Here is a 26717-nt window from a genome sequence, read left to right as displayed (position 1 = left end):
ACTACTACTACTACTACTACTACTACCTCTATCAACTTGGTGTCTAACCTCCCCAATAGCTACACCTTCGCCGCCATTTTATTACCTTAAAATTAAATATCCCAACACAAAAGTAGCTTCCTTAACTGTGGTGAGTTAGTTGAGCCGCAGATATTTGCGGCATTCGGTGACTGTTGCCGCATAGTCAAAATCTACTACTACTACTACTACTCTTAATAATAATAATAATAATAGTAATAACAATTATTCAGTAACATTTTCATACTCGCTTACAATTGTATAGGTATATATATAAGAAAGCAGTTATACAGTTCAACGTGAATATGAACAGTGTACTTTTGACAGGCTGGACTGCTGTGTCCAGGTAGTAGGGGCATACGTGCGCGCGTGGGTGTGTAGGCTACCCCCCCTAATAGCGACCATCCATACATCAGAATGATACACTATGGACAAGAGTTTGTCACACCAAGCACTTGTTTATATATCCTTGGCACAAATAACCACTATTTATATGGTCTCACTGGTGTAATATCAGTTATATATACTCACTTGATTCGTCGCGACCCTACATGAAGTGTCCGTTACTATGGTGGGGAGGCGACCGCATGGGAGCACTCTCGGCCCCATAGGGGCGAGAGTCTCGAGACAACCCCTGTCAAAGTAGGCCTATCGACACTGACCTGCTCCGAGCCTCGCATTATTCCACCGACCCAGCGCTGCCAGGTCACCACTCGCTTGGTGATCGCCGGTGAACACACGGAATATTTACAATTTATGCCGTAAGGGATGAGAAGAAACCTTGGGTGGCAATGCTTAGGGTGACATCCGATATTCACCGACACATTGTTAAATTATTATTTTGTACAATTTAGCCGCAAGAATGAGGAGGAATATTCCAGCGGTTAATATTCATAATCCTAGGATCAGTATTGTTGTGTTCAGTGTTGGCATCTTTGGGTCCATCCATTACTGTAGGTAGTGAGCCTCTTGTTCACACGTTAAGTATGATGGTCGTCGTTTTGTGGCTCAGCAGTGGTTTCATTGTTGTCATCTTCAGACTGGTTGTGTTGGGTGACCTTGTGTATCATCTTGTTCTTGGTGTAATATTGTGAGTGTGTGTCTCCCCACTCATTATTAACCTGATTATATACAGTAGCTGTATAGAGTAGAGTACTGTAGCTATATAGAGTACTGTAGGTATATAGAGTAACTGTAGCTATATGGAGTATATTACTGTAGCTATATAGAGTAGAGTACTGTAGCTATATAGAGTAGAGTACTGTAGCTATATGGAGTAGAGTACTGTAGCTATATGGAGTAGAGTACTGTAGCTATATAGAGTAGAGTTCTGTAGCTATATAGATTAGAGTACTGTAGCTACATGGAGTAGAGTACTGTAGCTATATAGAGTAGAGTACTGTAGCTATATAGAGTAGAGTACTGTAGCTATATAGAGTTGAGTACTGTAGCTATATAGAGTAGAGTACTGTAGCTATATAGAGTAGAGTACTGTAGCTGTATAGAGTAGAGTACTGTAGTATGTTAAGTGACTGTGTGTTATGTTGCAGATGCTGGTCAGAGCAAATAATCTTCAGGAGACCATCCAGGTGATTGCTGGCAAGATAGAGGAGATAGACTTACCGGATATGGTGGACATGATAATATCTGAGCCCATGGGTTACATGTTGTACAACGAGAGAATGTTGGAGACGTACCTGCATGCCAAGAAGTGGCTTAAACCCAGTGGCCGCATGTTCCCTTCCCGGGGCGACCTGCACGTGGCCCCCTTCAATGATGAGTCACTTTATTATGAGCAGCTTAATAAGGCAAATTTCTGGTAAGAATTTATGTTTACAGTATATGTGTGCTTGTGTCTCTCTCCATGTGTCTGTGAGCCACCTCTCTCTACTTCTTCCATGGCAGGCTTGGTGCGAGAGTCTCATGACAGATTCTTGACAGAGATTGTTACACGTAAGACTTGTCCGAGTGAAGTTACCTTTATCCCCATATTAGTGGTGAGATGTGAGGCATAAAGTACGGTAGTTTTTTTCTCCTTGTTTTGCTTACTACACTACACTTTACTACACTACACTACTACTTTGCTGTCACTCAGAATCGAGTATAGGGGGCCCCCAAATTCGCGGGGGTTATGTTCTCAAAAAGGCCACGAATAGCAAAATCCGTGAATAACATTTGCTGACGGGGGGATATACATTTTTACTTCAAGGAAATGTATATTCCCTTTATGTGTTTGCCATTAGAACAATTATTTCTTTTACCTGCAGGTGAGTGAGTGAGTGTGTGTGTGTGTGTAATAATAATAATAATAATAATAATAATAATAATAATAATAATAATACAGTAGTACCCCGATTTACGCGGTCAATTGAACCCACAGGGTACCGCGGAAAGTGAAAACCGCATAAAGTGAACAACAGAACATATGGGATTAATTCCAATAGAGACTGGCCCGACCCCCAAACTCCACTTTTTCCGACACAATACCTATGTTGTAGTAAAAATAACATCTAAATTTTATGATGGTATGCTCACACAATTAATATTTAAGAGAAATACAGTCGCCAGGTTAATGTCCATTCAAATAATGGACTCAAATTCCCCCCCCCCCTCTTCCCAGCTCACTAGCTCCTACCTCTCTGAGAAATGTTTGGGTGAAAACACTAGATTTTAACGTTTAGTAATAAATAATACCTCAGACTAAAGTTAGGATAATATAATTGACATTTCTGGATTCCTTGCAGGTCAGGGAATATTTTGAATGTAAACTTCATATATTTTGCACAAAAGATAAAATATTTGCTTTGTGTAAACCAAATTATTACATTAGATCTAAAATTTGTATGTCTAATGCAAAATCCATGATGTTTATATTCAAAATGATCATCATATTGTAAGAATTCCAGCAATGTAAATTATATTCTGGTTCAGTAATTTGTATGAATTTTATGAGCTAAAACAAATATCTTCAGTTAATAAAAAAAAAAATATTTTTCACGAAACTATCTCTCAATCAAAGTACCCCACCTTGCCTCCCCCCCTCTTCCAACCGCGCCAGATGGTCGGTCGGTCCCAACCCTCCCCCCCACCCCCCACCTTCCCTCCCTACCAGAGAAGCTTTGGGAGAAAATAGTAATTTACATTTTTAGTAATAAATAATAACTCAGACTAAAGTTAGGATAATATAATTGACATTTCTGGATTCCTTGCAGGTCAGGGAATATTTTGAATGTAAACTTCATATATTTTGCACAAACGATAAAATATTTGCTTTGTGTAAACCAAATTATTACATTAGATCTAAAATTTGTATGTCTAATGCAAAATCCATGATGTTTACATTCAAAATGATCATCATATTGTAAGAATTCCAGCAATGGAAATTATATTCTGGCCGGGTAATTTGTATGAATTTTATGAGCTAAATAAAAAAATAAAAAATTATACTTCAGCATATGTGAGTAGATGCACCGCGCGGTTCTGGCTAGGTACCGTGTAAATGACAAATCGTGGAAAGTGAAACCGTGTAAAGCTGAAAATATACAAACTTACATTTGAATTAGACATAATGATATGCGTTGAATACATTTACAGGGCTGTACAGTACATAAATCAGGAGTTGTTTATTATTTTAACAATAGATGGGATGGTGCTAGTCTTATATCTATCAGTGCGAGCTCTTATGGGCTGAATTTTGTTGTAGTGGAGGACTGCTCGAGTTGGGTGGGGGGCTGCCGGTGGCAGGAGGTGGCGATGACGAGGGTGGTGCAGTAGTCCACTGCCAAGCCTTGCTAGTGCTTCGTGGTGGAGGTCACTGAGGGATGACATTTCCAGGGTGGAGAGAGCGTTGATGTAGCCAGAGTATTCTGCGCCGAGCATGATTCTGCAGGCCCGTTTCTGTACCTTCTCTAGCCGACGTTGTTGGGTAGAGTTGAAAGAAGATGACCAGGCTGGTGATGCATACGTTAGTTTGGGGAGAATAAAGTGTGTGTGTGTGAACGGTTTTATGAAAAAGTTCTGCAGCCCGAAGGCTGAAAATATACATTGGACAAAAATGACTTATTACATACAAAGACATGGGGTGGGTGGGTCGTTTAACAAAAGCTTTCATTACTGAAAGGAGAAGGAACATGAATTGAACACACAAATTATTATAGTTTACAGTTGATGGCCCCGGCCTGGACTGGTCATGGGAACACCGGGTGGTGTGGTGTTCACGTGGTGCAGTAACTCGTCCTCGGGTGTTGATATGAAGGATCTCACGTGGTCATGGGAACACCGGGTGGTGTGGTGTTCACGTGGTGCAGTAACTCGTCCTCGGGTGTTGATATGAAGGATCTCACGTGGTCATGGGAACACCGGGTGGTGTGGTGTTCACGTGGTGCAGTAACTCGTCCTCGGGTGTTGATATGAAGGACCTCACGTGGTCATGGGAACACCGGGTGGTGTGGTGTTCATGTGGTGCAGTAACTCGTCCTCGGGTGTTGATATGAAGGACCTCACATGGTCATGGGGACACCGGGTGGTGTCACAGTACCTCACTCTGCTGGGTGGTGTTGTGTTATCTCGTAGTCAGGTGTGAAGCCAACCTGCTGTTGTTCCCATGGTGGACTGATTAGCATCTCCTGGTCAGAAGATGGCGGTCAGTTCTAGAGGGGTAGGTACCGAATTTTTCGTCTTAGAAGATACTGCATCGTGGAAGACGCACCCTGATTTTGGAAATGAAATTCTAATTTTTTTTTTTCAGGTATTAACCCACCTGGCACAAGTCACTGACCCACATTGGGGCCTAGGGGGCAACAATTTAATAATAATAATAATAATAAATACAAAAATGAAAAAAAAATCAAGATTGAGAAACAATATATTTATGTTGTGTTGTCAAAGTAAGAGAAACAATTGAAACCCTGCAAGTGTGTGTAAATGTGGCAGAAAGTCAGATCAGCAACCTGGGACTTGGTCACAATTTTCGTGATGCCATATGGCAGCAGGGTCTACCAATATCTTCCCAGGCAGTAGTACCCGGTACCTCCCTACTACCGACACCAGTGAAAACACCATTGAAACTGTTACTTGATAATTATACAGCCCTTTTGGCACAAGTACACACACCTCTTTGAATATCATCACTTAGAACTGTTTATCAGTTGTCATTTTCATCAATTATAAAAAAAATCTGTATAAGGTGAAATCTTTAATACAGCACTCATTTTATACACCTGGTCACCTCCACACCTTAGGGGCTGTAGTGTTTACAATTTTTCTCTTGTTTTTGTCGGTATGACAACGACGGGAAATATTTTCCAACAGTAGAAGGTAAGCAAATGTAAACATGTATATCAACGTCTATATAAACCAAAAACCTTTATTTAAAAACAAAATAAAAGTAAAAAAACAACTTGTTTTTTGCAAAACCAGTGACTGATTGGTTCTACATAATTATAAAACTGAAGAAAATAAGACCCTGGTTGTAGCTGTAAAATTAGTATGGTTGTTTTAATTAATGTTATTTAATGTTAATAAGTGGAACAATGGAAGTAGCTAACAATTAAGGGTAAAAAAAAGTGAGATCACGTATGTAAGTGAGCACATGTGTAAACATATCATCATTACTCTACATAAGAATATGAAAGCAACACTTATTTACTGTTCATATATATTTTAATTAATGTTTCTGAATTAAAAAAAAAATATCTACCCACCAGTGGTAATAAAGTTGAAAACATAAGGACAGCCAATGTTGTTGTGTGTGTGTTTTTACTTGGATGACGAAGGTGTATTTAAATTTGGAAGATTTTAATTTTGTGGGGTTTTTACAGTCTAAATGGGTATCCAAATATGAGAGCCTACTGTAAATAGGTGTCCAAATATGAGAGCCTACATATAAAGAAACAAACATTCCTGCATTTGAGACCAGCAGACAACCTTTAGCAATTCCTCAATAGATGGCCGTGCCGCACCACTGCCATTAGTGAACAAACCACACAGCAGCAAGGGTTTATTATTTGTTTTTTTTGCAATATATCGACAATATTAGCTAAATCAATAGTTTTATAGTACTGTATAGAGAATACTTGTAATTGTTAAATACTGTAATGAGGTAACAGTCTTTGTAAGGGGCTGATTTCAAAAACCTCTGCTACAACTCATCAACTAGCATCCTGGAAGACGCATGGTAATTTTCGTGGTATATTTTTGTCATAAAAAGTGCGTCTTTTAAGCCGAAAAATACGGTAATAATAAAATAATAATAATTAACGGTTTATTGAAAAAGCTTGGCAGCCGGAAGGCTGAAAATATACAGTTACATAATTGGGGAATGGGTCTCTAATTTGCAAATAATATACAAGTAACATAAGTGACACAAATATGATATACAGTCAACCCTCACATTACGCGGTCCCGCATTCCGCGGTTCACCGTTAACGCGGTGCCTTGCCAGAACCTCACGTGCTCACATTACGCGGTCGGAAACGACACGCCGGAGTGTCCGCGCGACGCTTTTAGATTTGCCCCACGCCACCACCCACCCTTGCCTGCCTCCGCTGGCAAGCGGCGCTGTAAGGTTGCGAGTGTGCGCTCTTTGTTGCGTTATCACTGACGCCATATGACTTATCAGACCTGTGATTGGCCATGCATCCTACCCCCTGCTGCTAGCTGTAATTATAGACGGTCCACCATGCAGGGAGGGGAGGGAGAGAGATTACGCTAACCTAGCTGCAGAGTCATCCTCCAGGCCACTCAAACGCGCATCCATTGTTCCAGAAAATGGCTTCACGGACCACCACCCCAAGAGAAACCTTCCTTCCTGGACCCAGCGGCACTAAACCAGAAGAAGAACGACGCCTTGCCACGAGGTGAAGTATAGCATCATCCAAGAGTTGAGAAAGGAACAAGGCAGGTTGATGGCGGGCCAGCATGGCGGAACGAACCTCGATCCGGACTATAAAGAAGGATTCAGCCAAGATAAAGGAGCACATGAAGATCACAAAGTCTACAGGTGTCTATGATCAAGTATTTTCACAACCAGGTGCTTCTCAAGACAGAAAAAATTACTTGTGAGTAATGAAGGCCAGGGCGCCGAGAACATGGCGGTCGACACTTCGCTCTGTGAAGGATCTATGACGAACTGTACATGGCAGGGCACTAAAAGATGGGAACTTCAGAGCCCAAACCTCTTTACTGCTTCCCTGGGTTACAGAGGTTTAAGATCCGAGAAAGATCACCAATATAAACATTGGTGGTGAAGAGTCGGTGCTGATCGTGCTGGCGGCTCGAATTCGCTTATGAGATTATGGAGGAAGGACAGTACAGTGACGACCAGGTGTTTAACATGGACGAATCTGGTCTTTTCTGAAAAACTACCTTCCAAGTCCTTCGCAGAAGAATGCCAGCAGGATTCGGGGAAATGCAGAAGGAACGCATCACCGTTTGTTTACCACCAATGTACCTGTAAGCTCAAGTTATCGGTGATCCACACAGCCCGCTGCACGCCTACAAGAGCATGGACATGACTAAGCTAAATGTCCACTGGCTGACAGCACGTAGGCATGGATGTTCTCTACACTGCCTCCTGGTTTGATGACTGTTTTTCCCGATGTAAAGAAATTCTGTGAGCGACAGAATGTCCCATTTAATATTTTGTTGCTGCTGGACAACGACCAGGAAACCGCCCCTACTGTTAGACGTCACCCCAACGTAAAAGTGGTCTTCCCAACACTACGTCTATATTACAGCCCATGGACCAGGAGTTGATTTGCAATGAAAGCTGCATTCTCAACAACAAAATTCCAGCTCCTGAACGACTACACCAACACCGGAAGAGTTATAACCTGGTGACACCGAAGAGCAAAGAGCGCAAAGATGAGGAACAACAGTTAGAACAGCAAAAATACCAAAACAATTCTGGAGAGAATTTAACATCAAGAAAGCTGTGGACATCTTGGTGGAGTCATGGGATCAGCTGTCTATTGCTACAATCACGCATGGAGACATGTACCAGGTGAGAGGAGGAGTCAACCGGACTGGTGAGGTTCAGAATGTGTAGCAGTGGACCTTGCCAGAGAAGCTGCAGACTGTTACAGTTCCAGGCTTCTCGAGACCACCAACGACGACATCCTTGAGGTGATCAGAAATCCTGAAGTGACTGCCAGATGTTGGAAGAAGAACACGTCAGTGAGAGGAAGAAGAAAGTTCAAGAACACAATTTAAGTCATAGTGATATTGAGGTTATGGAGTGAGGAAGATGAAGTCCTTCGCAACAATGACCATGTCTTCCATAACTGCCGGCAGGCTATGGAACCAGACATCGGTGCATCAAACATCAAGATAACAGATTAACGCCAAACCACAGCCAGCCCAAGCCAGTGATAGTGACAGTGAAGTTGACTTTGAGGGATTTGTCAGGGAAGCCCTGACAACTGTAAGTGACAGTGATGATGATTCACCTAGTAATGGTGATTCACCTGAGGGCCAGTAATCTGCCCTCTGCCTCGGAACCAGCCTCCATCCCCGTATGCTGACCCATCTCTTCTACTACCGTAAGTGTTCCACATAATTTTTAGTTTTCTAACCTTACCTTTATTTTTCCTATGTTAACCTTTATCTTTCCTAACCTAACCTCTTCTATATTACTTGTTTTTTCATACCATCATAAAGTTAAGATAAAATTTTTACTGCAACATAGTTATGTGTCGTCAAAAAGTGGAGTTTGGGGATCGGCCTGGACTCCATTTCAATTAATCCCATATGTTATGTTGTTCACTTTACGCGTTCCTCACTTTCCGCGGTACCCTCCGGGTTACATTAACCGCGTAATGTGAGGGTTGACTGTATAATAACTAGGTGGGTAGAAGCTCAAACTACAGGGCATTTCAACATAGTGTCAGTGCAAAAAGTAAGATTGACTGGGAGTGAATACACTGGTTTATAACAAGTTATTGATAATTTTTATAATGGTTGGGACTGGGCTGTTCTTATAGCGATCAGTTCGTGCTCGTATGGGCTGGATGTGGTTGTGGTGTCGAACAGCAATTCTCGGGTGAGGAATCTCAGGTGGTTGTAGGAGCCGGTGTCGAGGATTGTGCAGAAGCTTCTCACCAAATTTGCAAATGAGGTCGTCGTGATGGTCAGTGAGAGCCGAGAGGGTCAGTGTGTTGAGCGCTTCTTGATATGTGGAGTAAGAAGGGAAGAGAATAATCTTGCATGCCCTCTTTTGCACTTTTTCTAGGTGTTTATGTTGTGTGGCATTTAGGGAGGAAGACCAGGTAGGGGAGGCATAGGTGAACTTGGGAAGTATGAATGTTGAGTAAACACCGAGGAGCTCGGGGGCAGGAACTCCGAGGGACTTGAGTCGGCGGAGGAGATGGAGACGGAAACTGGAGGATTTGACAACTTCACTGACGTGTGATTTCCAATTTAGTTTGTTGTCTATGGTGACGCCGAGGAGGTTAGTGGAATCTACAACCTGGAGTGTGTTTGGGCCTAAAGTAATGGAAGGTGGTGGTACAACGTCGGAGGAGAGGTTGATGTGCATAACCATGGTCTTGGTATGGTTGATGGTGACGAGGTTGTTGGTGGCCCAGTTTTGGAGACCGTTCAATAAATCCTGAAGGGCGGTATAGTCGGGAGCAGTATTGTTGATGCTTATACCAATGGTGTAGTCTTCGACATATTTCCAGCGAGCAGGGGTTTCTCTTAGGGCATCATTGATAAGCATAAGGAAGCATAGTGGACATCTTGGTGCCTTGGGGTACACCACAGGTGAGTGACTGAAAGGTGGAGACAGCCCCTCGGAAGCGTACAGCTTGGTATCAGTTACTGAGGAAGTCTGTAAGCCATGGTATAAGACTTCTTCGAAACCCGAGGTTGATAGCTTTGTTGATGATTAAATTATGGTCGACTAGGTCGAATGCCTTAGTGAAGTCAATGAAGGCGACAGCTACAGACGTTTTTCGTTTCTCCAGATGGCGGTATACTGTATGTAGTCGAGAAAGCTGACAAGACGGTGAGTGGTGGAGGAAGTTTCATATTACCAAATTGCTGATCTACGGCTCCTGCAATACTGTATCAGCATAAGCCCAGCATAAGCTGGGCATCTGGCTTGACTGAGGGAAGCATTGATGATGGAGCAGAGGGGTTTAGCAAGCTCCGGGGAGAATTCCTTGAAGAGTTTTACTGGTAAGTCAATGGGGTTGGTGGAGCGTTTTAACTTCAGTTTGTTCAGACGTTTTGTTACTTAAAATTCTTCTACTAAGTCAGTGGGAAAGGAGGCTGGTAGGTAAGCAGGGAGATTGGTTATGTCAAGCCGGGGGAGCGTCTGGCATACAGTAGCGAAATGGTTATTTGATTGCTGGGCTGCGTCAACATTAGTGAGGTGGTTAAGGAAGGGGAGGGGGTGTGTCTTATTGTTTAGTCCACAGAGTTATTTAAGCTTACCATACCACTGACTGTTGTTGGTCTGCTTCAGGTGGTGCAATTTTGTTGGGTAGTCGGACTTCTTTGCGGTGCGTATTTCGCGGATGACTTGGTTGCGAAGGGACCTGTAGCGGTTGTGGTCATTGAGATAAAAGTTTCTGTCTCTCTGTTTCATAAGTCTTTTGATCCGAAGTGTTATCCAGGGCAAATCAGCTGGATGAGATCTGACAGACTTCTCGGGGAAGAAGTGGTGGTGAGCTTCCGTGGTGGTGTTGGTATAATTTATCCATTTGGTGTCCACGTCATCCACACTAAGTACTTCAGTCCAGGGATAGTGAACTCTCCACTGCCCAAAGAGACACACTGCAGAGTCAGTAATCAGCATGTAGGGTCTCTGTACTTGAGTGGGAGTGGCAGCTGGGGGCCAGAGCACTGATAGGTGTGTGCTACTCCTGATAGGAGGCATTGGTTGAGGTGGTTGGTATTGGTCCGCTAAGTCGGTTAAGATAAGGTCAAGGGTATTTTGACTGTGTGTGGGGAAGCTGGTCCTGGATATTAGTGGTGTCAATTTCATTATAATCCCCACATAATACGAACTTGGCACATGGGTACCTAACTCTAGGTGGTCTGAGGTGGTAATGAGATGATTGATAAGAGTGTCTCTGGTGGGTGAGCGAGGTGGATGGTATGACACACAGATTATGATAGAAGCAGACTCGGCCTCGCTGATGGTTTACAAGAGAGAGAGAGAGCAAATAATTAATAATTGGAAAATCCTCTCACAGATAATGAGAACCAAATTTATTAAAAATCTGACAGTCTACCCTCAACTCTTTGCTCAATTAATAGAGTACAGTAATCCAGTGTTTTTTGTGGGAATTACATTCCTAAAAGCCAAAATTGTGAATACTCTTAGGAATCACTCTACCTGTGGCCACCAAACTGACTGCTCAGGTAGGTCATGCACTTAACCACGCCATGCTCGCCACTCACAGCCCAGTGGTCACACTGATGCACTGTACCGGCATTTACTAACATCATTATTTGAAACTTATCATATTGTAGTATAATAATGGAAAAACGTAAACACTGTTATATACAAAAAAAGTTTATTAAAAAGTAAATAAAAATATTTATATTTCGCTGAGGTCGGCAACACCCACATTGCCAGCCTCTCCCTGCTGTCCCGGCGTCTGCCCGCCCTCACGCAGTCACAGTAGCGTTCACAATACGGTAGGCACCTGTGGACTGAGGCTTCTCGAAGCAACGGGTGTCTGAGGCTGGAAAGAGTGGCGTCTGTTTGCCGCACCACACGGGAATATCGAAAATGGAGAGAAATTAAAAATTTTGTTTTTAAAGGATATATTATATATACTATATATATATATATATATATATATATATATATATATATATATATATATATATATATATATAATTAAAAAAAAACACGAATGGTCAAAACCGCGATAAAAAAACCCACCAAAAACACGGGATTACTGTACTGTAATAGAGTACGAACTTGAGGGTAGACTGTGATATTTTTTTTTAATTTGTTTCTGATATATTTACAAAACAGTAAAGCCTCGAATAACGACGGTAATGTGTCCTCCAATATTGCAGTGTAAGGTGAATCGTCTTATTGCGAATCTTTAATTACCATTAAAATAAAGCAATAATTATGAGATGTGTTCCCAAGTGTGACCTTTTCATATCTTTTGTGTGGCTTTTTACCCTCTTTCCCCCCCAAAACAAAACAATTAATGAAAAGTGGAAACTATATTCTTTAAATAATGTTTCTGAATGCACTTTATACAATATGAATGAATAATAATATGGTCACACAAGAGGAGATGGGACGCCATTGTTTTTGTTTGTGTTTATACCCAGGAGTCCGGGACAATAGTTCTACACGAGAAAATTAAGAAAATAAGACCCTGGTTGTAGCTGTAGTGAAATTAATGTAAAAAAAGGAATATATTTTTAAGTAATGTTATTTAATGTTAATAAATGGAACAGTAGAAGTAACTAACCACTAATGGCAAAAAAGAAAAAAGAGATGGATTGGGAACACCAACATATATGTACGTGTACATTTAAGGATACCACGTCATTTGTCTTTTTAAGAATATGTACAAAAGATTCATTATTGTTTATTACTGAATATGTATTTGATTGAATTAATCTTTATATACGTGAAATGAACAATACAATTCATTAATAATACTACATAGAATATTAAAACACACAAGAGGATAAGAGACGGTATTATTGTCAGTGTTTACACCCATAATGTCAGTTATCCACCTGAAACTGAAGAAAATAAGACTCTGGTTGTTATTGTAGTTAAATTAATGTAAAAAATATGTATGTTTTAATTAATGTTATTTAATGTACAGTAGAAGTAACAACTGATATTAAAGAAAAAATGACTGATAGTGGAATGCCAATGTATACAGTCTGACCGGTCTCCCTTGTTCTTATAAATATTGATAATGGAGGCGTCTTTAACCCTTAGGCCCCAGGTGACGTTCCAGAACATCCGCTTATTTCCACCATGTATTTATTTATTTATTTTTTGGGGGTAAAGTTGATTTTTTCTTGATTTGTCCCGGGGAGGGGAGGGTGGGAGGGTACTGCCAACAGCACCCTAATCCGGGGCTTAAGGGTTAAGAGCTTGGGGGATTTCCTCCTTTTCCCATATATTCTCCAGGAGAGAGTGGAGGCGACTGGTAAGCAGAGGTCCTCCTGCTTTATACACCTCGGCTGGGACTCCATCAAGCCCTGAGGCTTTGTTACTTTTCATCTGTTTGATAGCAGTAGCTACCTCACCCAGGGATGGAGGATTGTTGAGGTGGGTCAGCTCTGGATGCTGAGGGACCTTCTGGGAAGTCAGGACAACCACATTGGTGTTTCGGTTGAGGAGCAAGTGGTAGTGCTCTTTTCACTGCTGATGGATGTGTCTTTAATCAGGGAGTTAACATCAGATGAGCAGAGGGGGGCTGTGCCATGAGTGATTGGCCCGTAAAATGTTTTAGTGGAATTGAAAAATTTTTGCATCTTATGTTCATCTTCAAGTTTTTGTGTTTCACATGCTTTATTTTTAAACCAGTCGTCCTTTAGTTTGCGAGGTTAATGCTGGGCCGCCTCTTTCTTCTTGTGGAAGGTATCAGCTTTGGTCTGAGACTGAGGGTTGTTTTGCCAATCAATTAAAGCAGCACATTTACCATTGACGAGTACATTGATTGCCGGGTCATTTTCATGAAATTAGTCCTGGTGTATTCTTTCGATCTGGCCAAGGGTCTCTCTGCAGGTTTTTGTCATTACAGTGTCGATAATACTTCATTCGGCACTGGGATTTAGAGTTGTTTGTTGTCGGGTTGTTTATTGTCCTATGTTCGAGTTGCTCTCTGAAAGCATGTGCTACCACTGGATCCTCCAGGCACTTAGTGTTAAAACCTCTTCTGGACAATACACTACACTAATAATGGTTGCCCCTCGTGTAACGAGGATGGCCACCTAGATATGAATTTGTTTAAGGTGTGGAAGCTGTCACCAACACAACAATCACACCCTGAGTTAACGAATTGCGTGACCCAGTGTCAAGGAATAGTCCGAGAAGACCGGACAACTCGCCAACTGCACTGGCTAACCATTTCCCCTGAACACGATCCGCAAATTGATTAACATCCAGGTTCCCAATTACTGCTGGGTAGACAGACGCAAATGGCGTAAAGAAACTTACCCATAGTTTCACCCTGCCCAGGAATCGAACCTGGATCCGCTCGTTTGCGAGGCGAGCATGCTGACCATTACACCACAGGTTGACACAATGTTACACTACACTACTGTTACAAGAGCTCTGTTACAGACACATAATTATGTCTGATGAATTAATGAGGAGTTTAAAGTTAACCAATCATGAATGTTACTTGTGGTGATTCTTAGTACTGGATTGTACTGTACTGTACCGTACTGTACTGTACTGTACTGTACTGTACTGTACTGTACTGTACTGTGTTAAGGTAATGGAATTGTTCAGGATGTGATAGAACATGTTGTATATTCAGGTATCACTTATTTAGGATGGTGTTACATTCCTGAAAAGCCCATCGCAGGTTGAAGTATTGTTGACCAGGAACATTATAACATGGGGTTCAAAGGGATACATTCCCAGCCAGTCCCAAACACACATATATCACTGACCAAACAATTCCTACAATACTGTACTACTATCAGTACAACACAATTAAACAACACTCACTACATCTTGAAGAATAAGTCTGGTCATTATCACATGTCCCCTTCAAGGCTAAGAGGACTCTTGTAGGTGGAGTGGAGACGTCACACAGCCTCTGGGGAGTCTCATGCTGCTTAACAGTGTCAAGCTTCACCTCAGAGACACAGTTTTCTTGGATGCCTTGGCTTTCCCAGACATTATCAAGGTTACACTGCTCACTTCACAGTCACAAAAACAGAGCAAAGGCACTTGTCACAAAAACAGAACAAAAGCACTGGTCACAAAATCAGAACAAAAGCACTTGTCACAAAAACAGAGCAAAGGCACTTGTCACAAAAACAACAAAAGCACTTGTCACAAAATAGAGCAAAAGCAGTTGTCACAAAAACAGAGTGAGTGATGATGACAAAAACAATAATAGCGGCCGACACTGCTCACATTTTCAAAACAACAGAGTTAACGCACCTTACAGTCACAAAAACACAGAAAATATCACTTGATCGTCACCATAACACAGTTCAGTCTAAATGTTAGTGCTGTCCTCTCGCTATATAAGAAAAACACCGATGATAAGTACAAAGCTGGCTGATAATAGTGGAGCCATGTGATGGTGGGTTTATGATCAACAAAGAACCAAACACACGGCTGTAGTGCGCAGGTTGTGGCAACGTGGAGGTAGGACTGACATTTGAAGGTAGAGATGCATCATGCATGGGGTTAAATATTGTTTCCTTATAAAATGTCACTGACTTGACGTAGAAAAATATAATTTCCATTGCTGGAATCCTTGCAAGACAGCGATTAACCCCTACACAAGAACATAAGAAAATAAGGAGTCTGCAATAGGCCGGTTGGCCTGTGCATGGCAGCTCCTGTCGAGAGCTACAACCACTCTCTATCATCCATGAATCTATCTAGCCTCCCTTTGAAATTTTCCAGAGTTCCTGCACTTACTACAAAGTTGCTAAGCTTGTTCCACTCGTCCACCACCCTATTTGTGAACCAGTTTCTTCCTATCTCCCTCCTAAACCTAAACTTATCCAACTTAAATCTGTTGCTCCGAGTCCTATCCTGCTCGGATATTATAAGAACTTTATCTATATCCCCTTTATTGATTCCTTTCACCCACTTAAATACTTCTATCATATCTCCCCGCACTCTTCGTCTTTCTAGGGAATGCAAGTTGAGTTTCTTTAACCTATCCTGATATGGAAGGTTTCTAAGTCCCGGAATCATTTTCTTCATTCTTCGCTCCACCGACTCTCGTGAATTGATATCCTTTCTATAATAAGGGCACCAGAACTGAACCGCATAATCGAGGTGCGGCCTGACTAGCGCAAGATATAGTTGCAATAAGACCTCTCCACTCTTATTACTTACACTTCTAGATATAAAACCCAATACCCTGTTTGCCTTATTTCGAACATTAACGCACTGTTTTCTAGGCTGTAGGTCCGGGCTTACAAGTACCCCTAGGTCTCTTTCACAAGTCGAATTCTCTAGGTTGATGTTGTTAAGGCTGTATACATTTTCAGTATTTCTTCTTCCAATATTAAGTACGCTGCACTTGCTGGTGTTGAATTTCATTTGCCATTTTTCAGACCACCCCTGCAGTTTATTTAGATCCTCCTGTAATGCATTTGCATCCTGCCCTGAATTAATCTGCCGCCCTATTTTGGTGTCATCCGCAAACTTGCTTATGTCACTGCTGATCCCAGTATCTAGATCGTTTATGTAGATTATGAACAAGAGTGGGCCTAGTACTGACCCCTGGGGAACCCCATTGGTTACACAGCCCCACTCAGATTTAACACCATCTACGCTGACCCTCTGCGTTCTATCGGTGATCCATGATTTTATCCAATTTAAAACTTTCCCCTCGATACCATGAGCCTTAATTTTTCTCAGAAGCCTCTGATGCGGTACTCTGTCAAATGCTTTGATAAAGTCTAAGTAAATAACATCGTAATTTTCGTCATTATCTACTACCTCGAAGACTTTCCTAATTGATGTTCTGGAACGTGCACCTTTTCCCGCCACTGTTTGAATGCCCAGGTTCCAGTGTGACTATTTGCCTGTCACGCCACACCTCGGCCACAGGGAAGCTTCCTGAATGTAATTACCTACTTTTGTTTGTTTCATTTTCATTGTTTGCCCTTTTTATCATTTTGTATCAAAGTAATATTGCTATAAGTAGTGTACTGTGATATCCTTGTTAGCCAGAACAATTGGTGCAGAGCACTTCCGGGGATGAGAGATTTCCGGGGAACCAGACGACTATCTCAAACCCTGAAAAATCCCCCATCCCGGAAATATTTCCTGTTACTGGAAAAACTATCCGAGTGCCTAAACTATGTATCTTGCACAGACAAATACTAGCCCACATCCTCAGAATGTTTCTGTGTGCTGGGGAGTTTTCCAAGAGTCTAAACTAAATATCTATATGATATGGTCATGAATGAAGCTGTGTGTTACAGCAAGGACTGGTATTTTCCACTCCCATGGAGCTGTGGGGGATTAGTGGATCACATGTAACTGACCTGACCTGACACAATGTCAGGTGGAGGTATGGTGGGGGGGTTAGTGGTTTCATATTACTGACCTTCTGATACAATGTCAGGTCCCCCACTGTTGGGTGGGGGATTATATGGTCTCAGGACCTGAAGATGTCTTGAATAAACATGAAAGCTAAAATACAGTATTTTTTATACTTACACTTATCACATTGTATCCCTTCAACATTACGTTACATAACATTTTTTAATATGGAGAGAAAGCAGGAAGGTGTGGGTCATTAGAGAGATGGAGTGGTAACATGCACCAGTGTTGCCAAGTGCTAAGCTCAACAGCTGATCTTTTAATTCACCTCCACGTAGTTAACCACGCATAAATTTGTCATACAATATGGGGGTGTCTGGGTGTGATGTTGTGGTATTAATTAATAAATAGGCAATATTGTATCGTCAATGACAGTCGTTTGATGAATAGTAGTGTATTACAATTGTCACTACTTTTCATCAAACTCCTGTACTGTCATTAACAATACAATATTGTTTATTATTCATTAATCTCTTTGGCACCTTATTTTCCTCTAATTTCACCTTACACGATTCCTACTCATTCCCTCCTACTCCTGCTCCTCCTACTGAACCTATGCACTTTCCTATAATCTCCACTCGCAGGGTTGCCGGTGTGTTATCCAGCTTGGATGTGAGTACGGCACATGGACTGGACAGAATACCCCCGCGTGTTCTGAGAGAGTGTGCTGAAGCACTGGCCCCTGTGCTTGCTCGCCTCTTTTGCATCTGCTTCAAAACCCAAACGTTTTCATCTTCTTGGAAGCATGCCTTGGTTCAGCCCATCCCGAAGAAGGGTGACCATTCTAATCCCTCTAACTATTGCCCCATTGCCCTAACTCCATCCCTCTCTAAGATCTTTTAAACTATCTTGAAATCCCATTTTCTCCGTCACCTTGAACACCATTCTCTTTTGTTGGATCGCCAGTATGGCTTTCGCCCAGCGAGATCTACTAGTGATCTGCTCTCCTACTGCACTCATCTTTGGTCATCCTCTCTTAAGGATTATGGGGAAACTTTCGTCGTGGCCCTCAACTTCTCCAAAGCATTTGACAGGGTATGGCACAAGTCTTTGCTTTCTAAACTTCCCTCTTTTGGTTTCTCTCCCCCACTTTGCTCTCTAATTTCTAGTTTCCTTGAGAACTTATCCATGGCAGTTGTTGTCAAGGGATCGATCTCTCGCTCTTTCTCTACCAATAGTGGTGTCCCACAGGGTTCTGTTTTTTCACCTACTCTCTTCCTTCTTTTTATCAATGATTTACTTCACACTACAACTAATTCTTTCCATTCTTACGCTGATGATTCTACTCTTCTTCACATTTTCCCCTTCCTCCTAACTCCCAAACTAGATCTGTTTCTAGAGCTGATATCATTACTTCTATCAATGCAAATCTGTTCAGCATCTCTGCATGGTAATAAAACTCAGTATTTACCAATTACACTTTCTTAATTAGATGATCCTCCACCAATTGCATTTCAGGACACTATCATTCTGCCAAATTCTGAAATTGATATGCTAGGCCTCACCATTTCCTCCAATATGTCCTGGAAATCACACATCCTTAAAATAGCTAAAGCTGCCTCCCGAAAGCTGGGAATGCTGTACAGATGCTGTAGCTTCTTCACTCCTGAGCAGTTGGTTCAAGTTTATAAGGTGTAAAGGCGTGGGACTTAGGGATAGAAATCCCTTACCAGGCTAATCAGGATCTTAATAAAGGAAAGTCAAGGACCATGGTTTTCTGATGAATAACAAACAACTGTTTGAGATTGGCATCTCTTTACTATAAAAAATATAACACAAAACTCTGACACCACTCAACAAACCTCAAATAATTACGGGAGTCAAACAAATAAGGCAGTCAACAGTTAATGGAGTCAAACAATTAAAGGAAGCAAACAAATACAGGAATCAAACAAATAATGGGAGTCAGCAATTAATGGATTCAAACAATTAAATGGAGTCATCAATTGATAAAATCGAACAATAAAGGGGAGTCAGCAATTAATGGAATCAAACAATCATAGAATCAAACAATGAACAAATATTTCCTACGGCAGTGGCCCTGGGGGAAGGTTCTGGAACACGGTGATGCACACTCAGGGTAGGGAAGCGTCCATTCAACTACACACTCGGGCGACGTCTTGAAATGGCAGGAGAACACCGGGGCACAGATGGAATGAGATGAGCTGACGGTCGTGGTATGCGGTAGTGGTAGATGACCAGAGAGTTGGCAGTTGATAGGTGAAGGTCTGGGAACACAGCCCATGAATCCAGGACCTATGATGAGATCACAGCCAGAATTTGACGGACAGCGGGATAGCTAGATAGTGACTGTTTGGCGGCTGGGTTGAATCTGCCGGTGACCCAGATAGTCGCTGCCGTTCTCACCTCTGTCCAACCGCCCCAAATGTCGTCTGCACCAGCAAACAAGCGAGTTAGCAGCGGTAACCAGCCGGAGGATCGTTTCCGCCCTTACATAAGGGATTCGTTCGTCCTAACTTGGAGTACTGCTCTCATATCTGGGGTGGCTCTTCTTCTGTCCAACTGTTAGATAGGGTGGATTCAAAGGCATTTCTTCTTATTAACTCTCTTCCTTTAGTTGACAATCTTTCTTCCCTTTCTCTTCGCCACAATGTTGCTTCACTCTCTCTCTTTTACAGGTACTTTAACGGGCAATGTTCGGTGGATTTGGCATCCTGTGTACCGCCAGCAAGGCCGTGGGCTCGTAACACACGTCTTGCCCACGGTGCTCACCTTTTCTCCGTGGATGTCGGTCACACGAGAATAACCCGTTATAGTACCGCCTTCTTTCCTCACACAGTCAAACTGTGGAATGCTCTGCCTTCTTCTGCATTTCCATACTCTTACAATCTGTCTCACTTTAAGAAGCTGGTTTTCCGGCATCTTTGTGGTGTAGATTAACACAGTATAACCTTTTTCTTTTCTATTTTCAATTTCTTTCTGTTCTTATGTTTTTGCCCCCTAGGCCCTGTTGTGGGTCGTTCAACCTGTGCCCGGGTGGGCTAATTCCTGTTTAAAAAAAAAAAAATTGATACCCCCAACACCACATCATACATACAATCTTTTGTGTGAGACACTGCGAGTTGGAGGGAGGCAAGGTGCTGGCAGGGAGGTGATATACACACCTCCAACACACACACACTCCAACATTTATTATTATATATTCTCGTGTGATCAGCCTCTTATGGTGTATGTTTTATCATGGTTAATATTATACACATTAGAAAAAATACCACTGTATAATTATTAATTTGACATCAAAATTACATGACAAGTCGAACAATAAGGCAATTTTTTCACCCAGACTCTCTACTGGGAGGAGGGTAGGTGGCAGGTAGCTTAGTCATTGACATATTTACCAGTTTTTTATTTAATCATTACAGTACTGATACATTTTAAAAGTATTGTACTGTATTATATATGAAGGGTACAGGTATTAATAAGCACAGATTATTACAGTAAACATATCTTTACTAGTTAATGAAAAACAAAGTAAAAGTTTTTACAGTGGTAATGGCGGACATGGGGAGACGACGAGGAACCTTTTGGGGGGTGTGCGGTCAGTTCCCCCCCCCTTCCCTCCACACCTTCTTACTCCTTACTGAATTTTAAATGAAAGAAAACATTATATAGTTTGTATAATGAACATCCTCATAAATTACCGACTCATGAATTGTAGGAATAGATTATGAATTATACTGAACAGTATTAAGATACTGTACAAAAGTATATTTGGGTGTGCAGACTGGGGGAGGTGACGGGTGGTAGAGGGAGGACAACTTGCCTCCTGGCCCGTGCTGTCACCAAATTCCAGTGCTGTACTGTATTAAGGTTCATTTTGGTTCTGTTGACATCTTAATACAGCTTAAACTCTGTGTTGTAGGTTGATTGTGTCCTATATACAGAAATTGTCCAGTACTGTACAACAAACTGAACAAAAAACAGAAGTGAGCAACAGATGAACCTTGTAGGGGGACTGGTGACAAAGAATTATGGTATGCACTAAGCCTGCCCTGAGGCTAACCTTGGGTGAGGGGGGGGTGGGATCATCTGCAAGGTGCATCAGCCAATTACAAATGTCCCAAGAGGTCATATGACAGCATTAGCCAATCATTGCGTGCAAGTCTACGACCTAAGTTACATGTACCTCGAGCGTCTCAGCATCCTCCCACCCACACACACAGGACTCGGGACTCGATAGCTTGACGCAATATTTCGTCATTTTTCTAATTACTTGTATGTTATAGTACGTAGTACAGTATTTAATATTTTATATTATCAATGATAAAACACACCATAAGTGGCTGATCATACGAGTTTATATACAGTAATAATAAATGATGGAGGTGTGTGTATCAGTACGTATTAATAGCTCGGTCCCTTTTCTCAATATTTATAAAACACATTAATGAAAATGAATGGAAATTAGAAGAAATTGATATGTAAATTGCAAAAAGTTGGATGGCCCATCATTAATATTATTTGTATTCTTTTCATAACTACTGTATACGTACGTACAGTGATCTCTCAGTTAACGAGCTCCTCGGTTAACGAATTACCTTCCATAAGATTTTTCACTTCGGTTAACGAGCAAACTCTCTGTTAATGAATTCCTTATGAATTTTTCCCATCATGTTTTCGCCTGCATTTGGCTGCCCACCAGCTGTAGTATTAATCCGCCAGTACAGTAATCGGTTTTAGGGCTTCAATTCCTTACCATTTTAATAAATATCAAGAAGGTTGTACTATTCAATAATTTAAAAAGTTTTATATTAAATTTTTGAGTCATTTTAACAATTATTGAACATAATTGAAGTACAATACAGGAAACTAGTTTTTTGAGTGCCAAACAGCCACTCAACACACCAGGCTTGGTGTCAGTTTGTTTACCAGTTCAGAGGAAGGAACATCTTGTTTGAGACTCTTCAACATAGACGCTTTTTTCTGTGTTTCCAGTCAAATTATTGGTCATTTTGAAATATATTTTACATATTGATAATATATAGCGCAGTGCAGTGTTGATTTAAAGAAAATAATCTTGAATTACACCAAGTGAACTAAAATTTTATGGGTGAAATGGTGGCATGGGGTGACTTCTCTTCCACCCCAATGCCTTCTCTTCTCCCTTCTCCTCCACCCCCATTCTAATTCCCATCATCATCATCATCAACCATATGAACAAGACTGATTCCCATCAGCCTCCAGTTGCCATTTAGGGATTTTACCAAAGCAATTATGCAATAGTATTTTGGATGAAATGAGTGGGTATTAGAGCTTATTGTATTGATTTTGTGTACATTAAAGCCTTGACTAACGATGGTTGTAGATGTACAGTAGTAAAATTAATGTAAAAAATACTGTATGTATCTTTTAATTAATGTTCTGTACAATAGAAGTGATCAATGAATTGGTAGAGAAATAAGTGAGACTGTGCGGGAGGCACACGTATGTACGTATGCACTCATGGAAACAGTGTCATTTATCTTACACACACACACACACACACACACACACACACACACACACACATGGGAATTAAGACAACAAGCATCCAGTGAGGGTCTCGTTGTGTGATTGCATGGAAGTAAATTAAAAGATCAGTGTTAAGGAGCTTATCACTTGGCAACACTGGTGCATGTTACCACTACTTACCACTCCATCTCTCTAATGACCCACACTTTTCTGCTTCTCACTCCATATTTTAAAATGTCATGTAATGTAATGTTGAAGGGATACAACTTTGCTCATTTATACTTATACTTATCACAATCTCTCTAAAATACTTTAGGTTTCGTGTTTATTCAAGACATCATCAGGTCATGAGACCTACTAATCCCCTACCCAAGGAAGGGTGACCTGACATTCCATCAGAAGGTCAGTAATATGAGACCACTAATCCCCCACCCTACCTCCACCTGACATTGTGTTAGGTCTGGTCCCTCCCCAAAATATTTGAGCTTTCGTCTTTATTCAAGACATTTTCAGAAAATGCTCTCGATTTTCGACCTCGGAAAATTTGTTACCAAAGCCGGATATTTTCAATTCCGGCTTTGGGAATGCTTTTCCGAGCTAATTTCAATTCCAGCTATCGGAGAATTCCTGGTTTCAGAGATTCCAGCTAACGGAGATATTACTGGAGTTCTGCAGTTGTATTGTAGTGTAGTATTACTGTAAAATAATTCTATGATTGTTATAAATGTATTTATTTATGGAATTATTATTATTTTATGTATTACGTGTTATACCAAACACAAAGACAGCCAGACAGCCTGGCGACCAACTGTCTGTGTTGCTGAACACTTTTTATGAAAAATAATGCAAATAAAATATTCTAAATTAATTATTTATAGGAAATAAGTCTTATGATCAGTAAATATATGCATTACTGGCCATCCCGGACACAAAGGCAATCAGAAAATGGCCGCTAAGTGTGTAAGTGATGTAATGAGACAAAATCTCACATGAAGAGGTAAGTTAGGAGGTTATAGTAGTAGAATATTATAGCGAGAGGAAATGGTAGCGTGTCTCGAGGGTGTGATGTCAACACTGATATTAACACAGGCACAGTACAAGTGTAGTATATAAAACACCAATGCGTGTTACAGCTTTATTTTACTAGTTCAATAGGGGGGATTAATGGGGGGGGGTTCGTACACAATTTATGATAGACTCTGGTATTCTCGTATAACCTAACCTCACAATTAGAATGGGCACTTCACTAAGTCAATCGTTGGGGAGGTTCGGGATCACCGCACTTCTACCGTCTACACAGCCAGCACTTACTGTTACACGTTGAGTTGACAGCACTCTGTCGATGGACCCGGCTGAGACTTCGTTACACTTAGTGGCGGGCTTCTCTCGAGCGGGACTGGGGACGTGGTAGCTGGCCCTTCTTGGTTACAAGACACACTCTCTCTCTGTCTCTCTCTGGGCAGAGGGAGGACTAGGACGTCCTATATATTGGGAGGCGAGCCGTCAGGTTGAGCTGATCGGGGGGGCGGCGAAGGGTCTCCTTACATTTGCCCTCGCTAATGTAGGGTCAGGTCTGGACTTTTTCAGAGACTATAAGTTGTATATTCTGGACAAATCTTCAGATGGGGCCGTGTGACATGAGAGGCCCTGGTTGATTTGTGGCCCCTTGACTTGGGCTCGAGGGTTACATTTGACCTGGCTAATGTGAGGTCAGGTCTGGACTTCTTCTGCGGTGTAGGTTATTGTGTATATTGGGAGAGAATCGGCCGGTGCCTTCTTACATGTTTGTTGGGGCCGTGTGACATGGGAGGGGAGCCAGTTGATTTGTAACTCCTTGAGTGGTTGCGAGGGTTACCCTACACTGGGGATGGCCCAATTCAGCGCCGCCAATTCAGCGCCTCCGTTTCAGCGCCGCCGTTTCAGCGCCAGCCCATTTCAACGCCAGACTATTCAGCGCCGAGACCTTTCAGCGCCTGTGCGTTCCGTTCAACTCAGAAGCTATCTGTCTTTAATTAACGTGGTTAGGTTAGGTTAGGTTAGGTTAGGTTGGTCGTCCATACCGGAGAGGAACTGGGAGAAGACAACAATTGTTTCCCACAGAGATGTTGAACGGAACGCACAGGCGCTGAAAGGTCTCGGCGCTGAATAGTCTGGCGTTGAAATGGGCTGGCGCTGAAACGGCGGCGCTGAAACAACGGCGCTGAATTGGCGGCGCTGAATCGTACCCTACCCCCCTACACTTGACCCCCCCTAATGTCGGGTCAAGTCTGGACTGTTTCTGAGATGTAAGCTGTGGTCTGACAACCCATCACTACAGTGACCATGAGTGCTGGCCGTCAAAACAACACCGTCCCTTTATCTCCCTCCCCACTGTGGCCACAGGGAAGTTTCTAGAGGGTCAATATATAGGGTTTCTTACTTTTTTATGATTGTTTTATCATTTAAAAAGGTTAAAAATTATTTTTGGAAAAGTTTTTATTTTTCTTGATTTACCTCGCGTGGGGGATACAGCCAGTGGCACCCTAGCCTGGGGCGTAGGGGTAATTTGAGTAGTGACACCCCACAATTTGCACAAGAGGTGAAAAAAAATCATAAAATGGATATAGATCGTTCTTGTTTAAGGGAATTATTTTGATCATGTATAGAGAGATGGTGTTAATTCATGACCATTATTAAAGCCGAATATTGGTGAACAGGACATTGTTTATCAAGGTTTACCTGTACTGTACTGATGAACTGACAGAGAAGCGTTGTCGAGGGCCCTTGTGGAGTTTTAAAAAGTCTTCAAAAAACCTAAATTAAAAAAGAAATTGGAGAAGACGTGTGATGTGTGTAGTGCATTACCTACACGCACCACTAGACCAGACCAGGTCAGCCCAAGGTGATGTGACAGTCTAGTACTGTAGAGGATCTGCTGTGGAGGCCTCAAACAACAGTTGTCATATAAGATTAATTAAGCTGATTAAACTATGACCAGTACTGTACAGTGTTTATCTATAGTATTAACTTAACCATTGATTAGTTTGTGTGTGTGATATAAACTTGTATCTTACTTGTGGTATTAAAACATCCCTCCATAACAGGTATCAGAGTTGTTTCCACGGGGTCGACCTGTGTCACCTTCGAGAGCAGGCGCTCAACGAGTACTTACGGCAGCCCATTGTGGACACTTTTGACATTGGTATCTGCTTAGCTAAGTCCATCAGATATTCTTTGGACTTCCTGACAGCGCAGGAAAAAGATCTACATCATCTAGGTGAGAACTTTGTTGTTGTTGTTGGTATTATTAGTAGTAGTACAGTAGGTCCTTCAAATTCCCGGGTGTTAGGTTCTCAAAATGGCTGCGAATTGCCAAGTTCGTGAATAACATTTGCTGGGGGCTACATCTTTACTCGTGTGTAAAGAAATGTATATTCCCTTTGTGTTTGTCCTAAGGACAATTATTTAGTTTACCTGTATTGTATATGCACTATATGTGTGTGTGTTAATAACTAAGGATGGAGTAGACTTGGGAGTGGACTGTCACATTTTTAATAAATTTGTTTCTGATTATTTGTGAGAGGATTTTCCCATTATTATTTATTTGTATGTGTGTGTCTACACACACACACACACACACACACACATATACAATACAGGTAAAGGAAATTACTGTCTCTAGAACAAATGGCTCCCTGTCCCAGCCGCAAAAATGCCGGCAACTTTAAAACTACCCACAGACATTCTTGGGTACATCCAGGGTGTCATCCACGAATAATAGAGGACTGTGAAATAATAATCTGCAAATTATCGGGTGTATTGTAGTGTTTTTTGTATTCCTATTGTTATTAGTACAGTACTGTACTGTAGTATAGTATTTTCTCAATTTGATGAATTAATTTGAGCCACCTCTCTCCGTTAAATTGAAATTTCTGCTAGATCAAATTTGTTTTTTCCGCTCGATTTAGTGAACTAGTTCACTAAATCTAGCATG

General features: G+C 41.6%; 1 protein-coding gene across 1 annotated transcript in view; it reads left to right on the top strand.

The window, feature by feature from the left end:
- The first annotated feature begins 1007 nt into the window (after positions 1 to 1007).
- LOC121876385 (histone-arginine methyltransferase CARMER-like) overlaps positions 1008 to 26717 on the top strand; it is a 73322-nt gene continuing 47612 nt past the window's right edge. The window contains exons 1-3 of the mRNA XM_042381458.1: positions 1008 to 1100; positions 1569 to 1837; positions 25828 to 26000. Coding sequence (XP_042237392.1) covers positions 1008 to 1100; positions 1569 to 1837; positions 25828 to 26000 — 535 coding nt within the window. The remainder of the gene's footprint in view (positions 1101 to 1568; positions 1838 to 25827; positions 26001 to 26717) is intronic.

Source organism: Homarus americanus, unplaced genomic scaffold (genome assembly GCF_018991925.1).
Source record: "Homarus americanus isolate GMGI-L3 unplaced genomic scaffold, GMGI_Hamer_2.0 scaffold34921, whole genome shotgun sequence".
Lineage (NCBI taxonomy): Eukaryota > Metazoa > Arthropoda > Malacostraca > Decapoda > Nephropidae > Homarus > Homarus americanus.
The sequence above is the reverse complement of the archived record's forward strand: the minus strand, read 5'-3'. Positions and strand labels throughout refer to the sequence as shown.